The sequence below is a fragment of the Cervus elaphus genome, chromosome 12 (assembly GCF_910594005.1).
Source record: "Cervus elaphus chromosome 12, mCerEla1.1, whole genome shotgun sequence".
Lineage (NCBI taxonomy): Eukaryota > Metazoa > Chordata > Mammalia > Artiodactyla > Cervidae > Cervus > Cervus elaphus.
In genome coordinates, this window is record NC_057826.1 from 21,001,117 (window position 1) to 21,010,425 (window position 9,309).

Genomic DNA, 9,309 nt, shown 5'->3' on the forward strand with positions numbered 1-9,309 from the left:
CAATTCAAAATAACTTGGTCATCTCTGCCATTAGTTTAAAGAAAGCGCTTTATCCTATTAAGAGTGGTAAGCCACTGATACTACATATTTAACGACAGAGGTGAAAAGTCACCGGTAAACATCAAAGTACATACACCAAGACCTTCTGAGTTACCACATCTAAAAAATCCAAAGGGGAAAATAACCACACCTCTCCACCTGACAATCAGCAACTTCCAACTGAACTGTACACCCTTCAGATACATTATAAAGGAAAAAAACCTCGGTTTCCCACAGAGATAACTAGAAAATGCCCCACATTCAAGTGAATCAACAAGTATACCACACAAACTCTCCCAAGAATTGTGATCAGCTTCACAATTTTATGGCCTAAGTTCTATAGTCTTGAACACAGGAAAGCTTTTATACCAAGAACTGTCAAATGCACTCCCTGCTAATACAGATTCCCACTATCAAATGCCATACTCTGGGGAAGACCAATCTGTTCCTAGTGCTGCCAATTCTGCTTTCCTCAAAACCCCTGAAAGGCTAGGGCAGGTAAATATGGTTTTGGGGTTCTGGAACTAGATTTCCAGGGTTCTAATACCAATCTACTACCATTTACTTGTTCCAGGCCCTGGCTCTCCTGGAAAATTTTGTATCAAAAAATAAAATTATACATACATATGTATAAATACTACATGTTAATAGTTAAGTAGTTTAGGACTCAGTGACATTACATAGGCAAAGAACAGAGCTATTAAGTGTTACTCAATTATTTTAACAAGTAAGCAAAGAACAGAGCTATTAAGTGTTACTCAGTTATTTTAACAAGTATTTATCTTGACTAGCATTCAATCAGAGTCTGAGATAGTCCTAGAAGAAACAATGAAACTAATTTCCTACAGATATAGGACTCTAACATTTAATAGAGGTGGATGTAGAACCTTAAGCAGTTTCACTACCAACTGTTTTCCCTTCAACAGACTGTTACACTTAATGTCTGAGGACTATTAAGAAAATGCATGTGTGAAAGCCTCTTAAAGCATTTACATGCAGTTATTTTTAAGTTTTATGGAATGATCTTGGACCATCAAAATCGTTTTACAACCTTTAAGTTAGGCATGAATTATCAGCTTTTACAATCTGCTTCCCAAACTGTCCCTCTCTTGGCTATGGAAACCTAAGTAACCTGATGCCAAAATCAGGTAGGGTCAACACACAAGGGAAACCGTCATAAAAAACTAAGTCATCATTTGCTTTCAATACTTCACACTTCATCCATCTTTTGACTAGCCTGGAAATGTCAAAGGTACTAATTTAAAAAAAAAAAAAAAAAAAAGGCTCACCATACCTAACGTGGCTTCTCAGGTGGCATTAGTGGTAAAGAATCCACATGACAATGCAGAAGACATAAGAGATGTGTGGGCTGGATTCTTGGATCAAGAAGATTCCCCTGAAGGGGGGCGTGGCAACCCACTCCAATATTCTTGACTGGAAAATTCCATGGAGAAAGGAGACTGGCAGGCTACAGTCCATAGAGTCTCAAAGAGTTGGACATGACTAGGACACATACACCTACCTCACTGCTACAGCATTCCTGATGAGGGATTTTAAATGCATCAAAAGTGCATGGGGAAGGAGAAGTCGATAGCCATACTTCCTTCAGACAAACACACAAATGCAGTTTTATAACCTTTTATTATCAATAACAAACAGCTGTCTTAACGTCTTTGCCAGACAGCTGTTAAAGGGTGGGTGGGTGGACACCCTTAACCCTAACAAGGAAAACTCATTAAGCCTTTATGTACAAGCAAATTAAGAGCTCTTTTAACTGTCCAAAGCTATTAATTAGTTTAATTGAGGCATTAAACTAATTTTGCATTAACATTATCTGAATAACCAGGAACTAAAACGTTCAAAATTTTTCTAGTACAAAAAAATTAAATTTGCTTTAGTAATAAAAGAGCTCTGTCAATATACACAAACTATATACTTCAGACATTCACAAAAATGTGAGCAGAAGGCTTATCAAAAGACATTTAATACAATTGGTTTGCAACAACCCCTGGTGGTCCACATCTACAAAGATATCCAGCCCAACCCACCCCCCTCCAAATCCCACCCCACAGAAAAGCACATACTTACCAGAATTTTTAGCAAGTATGGTTTGGGATTTTTTTTTTTTTAAAAAGGCCCCTAGGGCAAGTTATTTACAGTTTAATTGCCACTGTCAACTGATCTGGACCTTGACCGGGACCGGGACCGGGACCTCTGGCGATCCACAGATGCTGGAGACTTAGATCTACTTGAAGAACCACGTTTCTGGCTCTTCTCAGGCACAGGAGACCTACTAACAGAACGAGACTTGCTCCGGCTCCGACTCCGGCTCCTGGACCGGCTGTAAGACTTGCGACTCCGGGAACGAGATCGGCTACGAGACCTCGAGGAACTCCTAGTACGGGAACGAGACCTGCTTCGTGACCTACTAGAAAGAAAAAAAAAAAAAACCAAAACAAAACTAAGTAGCAGGCCCCACAAATCCCTTAAATAAAACTGTGACTTAAAAATATTAGAGATACCTGTGCCTTTTGCTGCCTTCAATTAATTTGATTTTTCTCCCATTTATTTCTTTTCCAGAAAGTTTTTCAATAGCATTCTTTAAGTCACCATAAGAGGCAAACTCAACTACCCTACAAAGAAAAAATACACTATTTGTAAAGTTACATACTTCTTAACATCTCACAAACCATTATCAGTCTAGTTTACTTACTTTTTAATGTTCATTTTACTACTGCTATTATTAAACAGGATACCTCAACCTCCAAACCGTGGACATTTTAAGGCACATAATTCAATGGTAGTGAGCCTTCCTGTGCACTACAGGAAGATCAATAACATCTCTGACCTCTGCTTTAGCCACCTGATGCGACAAGCTGACTCACTAGGAAAGACCCTGAAGCTGGGAAAGACTGCAGGCAAATGGAGATGATAGAGGATGAGATGGTTGGATGGCATCACGGACTCAATGGACATTGAGTGTGAGCAAACTGTGGAAGACAGCGAAGCAAAGGGAAGTCTGGCGTGCTGCAGTTTTTAGGGTTGCCAAGAGCCAGACATGACTTAGTGACTGAACAACATGACCTCTACCCGTAAGATGCAAGTAGTAACCTCAATTCTGACAACCAAAATGCCTCCAGACACTGCCACATGTACCCTGAAAAGCAAATTCAACCCTGATTGAGAACCGCTGCATTTCAGGATGTCCAAATTTTGAGACCTCTAACATTCACAGTACAACTTTCAGAACATTTTAAAAGGCTCTCATACGCCAATACATACTCACCCCTCATTTAATTTAGGTCGATGTGCATCCGCAAAGGTTACTTCCCCAGCTTGTCTCATGAAATCTTTGAGATCCTTAACACAAGATAATTGAGTTAAGCAGAGAAAAGGAAAAGTGACACACAAACAACCACATTGTATAAAAAACAAGACTACTGAAAGAGAAGATGTTAGATAAAGTACAAACATGGTATTTACCACACTTGTAGTCTATCAGAATTTTAAAATAATATATGTCAGGGCACGAAATAAGCAAATAGCATATTGCTTTTAAGCAAAATGCCAGAGGAAGTTTAGATTTTAACATTAAAGTAGTATTAGTCTATACTGAGCTCAATACAAAAGGAAAAAAACAAAACAAAACAAACAAAAAAAACAAAAAGAAACAATACATATTTTTAAAGTAAAGACTAAAGTAGAAATTTTATATTTAAAAACAGAACATTTACAAGACACCAGTTATTTTGTGCCCCATATGTCATTAAAAAAGTTTACTTTACCTTTATTATTATTTCCCTAGGCTAGTCAAGCAGCAAACCATTTATCGGTCGGAGAAACCTTCATGACATATGCCCGACTGGCTCTTCGCCACCCACTTGAAGGACACTACCCAATCGATGGAAGCCTTTAATCGCACAGCCCTCCCTATTAGCAGACTATTGGCGGATGCAGACAGGTTCTACTCTTGTGTAGTTACCAAGGACCACTTTACTGCGATCAGGATTCCAACGACCACCTAATTTCGAATCTTTCAACTCTTTTCGACCAGGACCTCTTATTCGGAAGCGTTACAGGAAGACAGCTCTCAACTTAGGGATCAGATCACGTTATCAGCGCTCTGGGATCGCTGCAACCTGGCACTTCAAGAAGTGCACCGATTACGTCTAGACCGGCAAACACAGATCTAGAGGTGGCCAATTGATCACTGTAGGAGCTGACTGGCAAAGTCAACCAGGCCCAACCAAGAGTGACCAAGACAACGATTAGGATAACCCACAGGCACTCCTCGTCATAAGGCCAACGACACAGATAGGCTGGCAAATAAAGGGTTTAATATTTGGTTAAAATTGATTTTTAAAAACAAGAAAATATATCCTCAAAACATTTACATTTGATCACTAACATTAAAATTTGAAATATCCCCCAATTACATTTAATTAAAATTTTAAAATTACAATTAAAAGTCCATTTATAGATAAAACTACTTTTAATAAAAATTAATAAAAACATTAACTACCCACTAATATTTAAAAAACCACATCAAAATATCTCAAAACTGTGTTTCAACAAACCTGCCAGCTGACTCTTGAAGATAAATTCTCAACTATAAGCCGATTTTCTGTTCTTACAGGTGGAGCATTTCTGAGGAAGAAAATGAGTACTCACAATGGAAGAAATGCAGCAACGTGCACCTAGTGTGTTCAGTTGTGGGCAAGTTCAAGCAATCAGGTACGACAAGTCATTCAACTGACTTCCACCAACAGTTTCTGCATTATTTTATGACTCAATCTTATTAGAAACAGTAGACTAATACATGAATGACAAAATTGATTATACATATACAGCAAAATCACTTCTGCTAACAACTTTAGAACATCAAGACTCCTCCTACAGTAATGCTTGTTCAAAGCAGCCATCCACCATTAATCACATACCGTCTATCATTTCGAGGTCTGCGACTACTAAAACGGTCTGAGTAGCGTCCTCTACCTCTTCCACCTCGAGATCGAGCCCTAGCATGCTCAATTGTAACCCTACAAGAAAGGAAGAAAAATCTTCATTATCCACTTTAAGCTACATAAGAGATCTATTTACAAAAAATATCTAGCCCAATACCTAGCTTATCGTCAGAGTGCTAAGTCATAAAACTAAAAATAATCACCTTTCACTGCAGAGTTCTTTTCCATCAAGTTCATATACAGCATCATCCGCATCCCTGGGATCTTCAAATTCCTAAAACACACACATATATATAATGCCTAACACTGCTTTAAAATTCTATTCTGCAACACATTAAAACCACTCAATACCTGTGAAAGAGTATCTTAATGACAACAGCATATAGATAAGCCTAATCAAAAAGGGACCGGAAATGATTTCTCCAGCCAGGAGTGAAATTCTTTTCTCCGTTAAGAAAATTCACTACCTTAAGAAGGCATATTTCCCAAACATACTCTGCTGGGACTCAAAAAACTTAAAAGCACTGCTTCTAACAATCTTTACCCACTAACAATAGATAATTCAACCAATTCTAAACACTTACCACAAAACCAAAGCCTCTTTTCAGATCAATATCTCTTATTCGTCCATACCCCTTGAAGAATCTTTCCACGTCTTTCTCCCTGGCCGCCGGATTTAGCCTCCCGATGAATACTCGACAGCCACTCATGTCCGGCTAGTACTTTCTGTCAGGAAATAAATTCAATTGAGATAGTACCAGTGAATGTCAGAGGAATGCCTGGTCAAGGGACCAAAAACATAAACAGCATAAAATAAAATGTTTACCCGGTGATGTTATAAACAAGATTGCCAAGAGTGCCTCTTATTAGGCCGGGTCCCTTGCAGACAAAATTAAAACTCGGCTCCCAACACGATCCTTCCCTGGGCCCAGACCGCAGCAACCGCAACGCCCACTGCCGCCTCTGGAACTGCGCAGCCGCACACTCTCCCCGGCTCTTCTGGCCCCCTCCCATCTGCCGCAGTTAGGAAAGGCCGAGAAGTGCGGGCGGAGCCGACCCCGCCCTCCGCAAGGCCAGCCCAATGGCGACGGGCTGCACGCGCGTCGCCGCCTCCCGGGAGCGTCACAGCGGGTGGAAGCCGGAATCTCGCGACGCCACCGCCGCGCCTGCGCAGACGGCGGCGGGTGGCCGCGGAGCAGCCACAAAATGGCGGCCTCGGAGCCAGCGGTGGGGAGAACCGCGCCTGCCAAACCCCCCCGTTCCCTCCCGCTCTCCCGACCCCACCGCTCCGGATCACTGTACCCACCCTGGGACAGCCCCGACCACACCCCGAGCAAAGGTCTCGGCCCACTACTCCCGGGGTTCAGACAATGAAACAAAAAGGCAGGGAGGGGCGCAAGACCCCTCTGTAAAAACGACCCTGCCCAGGACCGCCCTTCCACCTTCAGGTCCCCTCACACAATACCCAAAGGGAGACGTGCCCCAGCGCCCACCTCGAATAAACTGCGCTCATTGGACGCCGTCCTCCGCACAGAGAGCAGCCCTGACCACTCGCGATCTGAGCGGCCATGAAGAAGCCTCGATCCGAGAAGCCTTTCCCTCAAAGTGAGCCACTCACCTACCGGACAGGATCTTTGGCAGCTGAGACCCAGAGAGGTCCGTAGTCTGCGATAGAGCCGGCCGCCTCCCCGCAGACCAGGACTCAACTCGTCTACGTCTCTCCACAACTGACGCACTTAGCTCCTCTGGCGTCCCACAAAATGGAGGGCGCGTCCCTGCGTCACTTCCGGGACCGCCCTTGACAACACCCCTTGGGTTCGGGGACAGAGGTGTCCGCGGGGCGGGACCTCTTTACGGCGCTGGCCCCAGTGACCATGAGTCGAGGTGGGCGGGGCCGAGGGGCGGGACATGGTCTGGGCGTAGCCGTCAGGTGCTCGGGGCTGGGAGGCTGGGGTCCACAACGTTCGCACCTCCTAGGCAATGACGTTAGGTTCATCATTACCCATCCCATAAAAATACCCTAAGGCAAATGGTCGCCGTTTTTATCTGAAGTTTTTTTTTAATACCCGGAAGAGTACTGGGTGAAAGAAACTGGGGTTTTGCTGAAAATATCTGACCGTCTCTGACCAAGCCTTGCTCCTTAGCTTCCTGCATAATATTTTTTATAAAAGAAATCAGTCTTTCAATTGCAATTATTCTCTACATTCTGTGTTGAATATGTAAGCAACATCTTGTGATTTCACTCAGCAAACATTATTTTTGCTGCAATAAGAGTAATCTGGAAAATATTTTCTGGGGTGAAAAACAAGAATAATGGTGCTATCCACCATTTAAAAAGTTGCTGCTCTCAGCCCGAAGTGGTGTGATTGTCTTCAGGATTAATTTTTTAATATAGTATCTTGATTTATTTAACGTTAAAAAGTTTCTGACTTCCACAAAGGTAATTGGTCTTGAGTAGTGCCTAGTGACTTAATCGACTGTATTTTAAACCATCTGTCTTCTGCAGTGATTGTTTTTTCTGTGAAAACTGTTGAATAAGTCTCCCTACTAGATTTTCTGACCAGCTTCTCCAATAAAAAAAGTCATATTTCATGAGTAGAATTACTCTCCCTTCTATGTGATCCAGCGGTAGTCTGTGTACACCCCAGTAATTCCTTCAACACTGACATAAAAAAGATATGTGTTATTCATGTTTTGTTTTCCAGAAATGCCTAGCATAGAAAAGACTCAATATTTGTAGAACTGGGTTTACATTAGCAATTTTTTCTTAAGTGTTCCTGTTCCTGTATTAATGTTTCAACAAAAGGACTTGGCATTCTTTTCCTAGGATATCCGAGTAGCAAATCTATAGTAAAGGAAAAAAGATGCAGAGAAATCAGATTAAAATAAAGTTTATCAAAGTCATCTCTTTGGGAGACTTTCCGCATAACTGGAATGTTTCCTTCATCACATCCCTGATTTTATCTAACTGGCAATTAAAAAAAAAAAGCCCACCTCAACCTGTATCACTCGTTAAAGCTGCCCCATCTCACCTTTCTTAAGCCAATATATTTAGCTACAGACCAAGTAGTTTCTTGTTGTTTGGTTTTTTGGCCACACCTCGAAGCATACTGGATCTCGGTTGTGAAATGTCATTTCTGCAACCAAGGATCAAACCCATGTCCCCTGTAGTGAAAGCTTGGAGTCTTAATCACTGGATGGACAGCAGAGTTCCAAGAGCAGGTAGTTTTTACACTCTGAGGTGTCACTTTCTCAAGCTCTCATTCACCTACAGCCAGACCTCCACCCCACGTATCCACTGAACTGCTCTTAATGTTCATCATCAATCCAACTGCAAAATCCAGCAGCCTCTTTACAATTTTCAACCTCCTTAATGAAAGCTGCCATTCATTTTCCCTTACTGTACACCACACATAGTGCTTGGGGCTTTGGATTGATCAGCCAATTCAGCCTTTGTACAACTCTCTGATGTCAGTTCATATCCTTGTGTTTTTTTTTTAATATGTTGAAACCAATGCTCAAAGTTACACAGCTGAAAATGGTAGGACCTTGATTCAGCCTTGGGCACCTTTTCTAAGTCTGTGGATCTAAAGGATTTTCTTTCTAAAGTTAAATGACATACTCAAAGGGAAAGTCAAAAACCTATAGCATTTTTTTAAATCAGGAGAGCAAATTTCACATCATGGACAAGTAACTTCAGCTATATTTTCGTCTCTGTGTTACAAAGGTGTAAGCTACAAGGTATGAATGAATTCAGCATCAACTCTTACTATCAAGGACCAAAGCATCTAGTCTATGTTACAGGTGACATCCACAGGGGAAGCAGCTGAGCCCATCAGCAAAATGTGCAGATCTGGAATCAGATATGTGTTGGAATTTCAGGCCCAACACTTAGTATGGGAAGCTCCAGAGAATTAAATAGGGCCCGGCATACCACAGGTCCTCCAACCATATTTGCAAAGGAGAGAATGGAAGACTCGCAGCATGGTGCTGGGCCTCTCTAAGCCTCAGTTTTCACGTGTGAGAAATAGGTCAATAATAGTAGTTAATTCATAAGATTATCATGAGGATTAGGTGAGATAATGCATGTAAGGTATCACATTTCAGCTCTAATGAGTGATCCAGGCAGCCCTCTCAAGTCAGAAGGGACAACAATCACAGGGGAGTTTAAACTGCTGAAACAAGGGGACCCAGGAAGACAGAAGTTTAGTTTCTTTTTCATGACCCCAAATCCTTTGAAGGTAAAATATAAAAAACAAACATCCCAAAGTCAAACAGTTCATAGCGTTTATAAAAGAGAGAAAGA

The 9,309-nt window shown here is 41.7% G+C and overlaps 1 protein-coding gene across 6 annotated transcripts; it reads right to left on the minus strand.

Annotated features, from left to right (window-relative positions):
- Positions 1-1,661: 1,661 nt before the first annotated feature.
- On the minus strand, positions 1,662-6,779 carry SRSF5 (serine and arginine rich splicing factor 5). 6 transcript variants are annotated; one of them, XM_043920291.1, is made up of 9 exons: positions 6,497-6,759; positions 5,830-5,882; positions 5,588-5,729; positions 5,207-5,277; positions 4,980-5,078; positions 4,617-4,686; positions 3,326-3,399; positions 2,562-2,672; positions 1,662-2,467 (listed from the first exon to the last, which is right to left on the minus strand). In XM_043920291.1, exons 3-9 carry the CDS (start codon positions 5,711-5,713, stop codon positions 2,200-2,202), a joined length of 819 nt encoding a protein of 272 aa, XP_043776226.1. In that variant the 5' UTR covers positions 5,714-5,729; positions 5,830-5,882; positions 6,497-6,759; the 3' UTR covers positions 1,662-2,199. The 6 variants fall into 6 exon arrangements, with proteins under 6 accessions (XP_043776226.1, XP_043776228.1, XP_043776224.1 ...); XM_043920293.1 differs by lacking the exon at positions 5,830-5,882 and having other exon boundaries at positions 1,662-2,464; positions 6,622-6,779; XM_043920289.1 differs by lacking the exon at positions 5,830-5,882 and having other exon boundaries at positions 6,622-6,778.
- Between the last annotated feature and the right edge of the window lie 2,530 nt (positions 6,780-9,309).

What these genes read in the sequence shown, in the direction of transcription:
- SRSF5 (XM_043920289.1), bottom strand. Translation starts at nt 5,713, where the DNA reads ATGAGTGGCTGTCGAGTATTCATCGGGAGGCTAAATCCGGCGGCCAGG. An exon ending in AGACCTCGAAATGATAGACG is followed by an intron (nt 4,687 to 4,979) that starts GTATGTGATTAA and finishes TTTCTTCCTCAG; the next exon opens with AAATGCTCCACCTGTAAGAA. An exon ending in GAAGGCAGCAAAAGGCACAG is followed by an intron (nt 2,468 to 2,561) that starts GTATCTCTAATA and finishes TTTTCTTTCTAG; the next exon opens with TAGGTCACGAAGCAGGTCTC.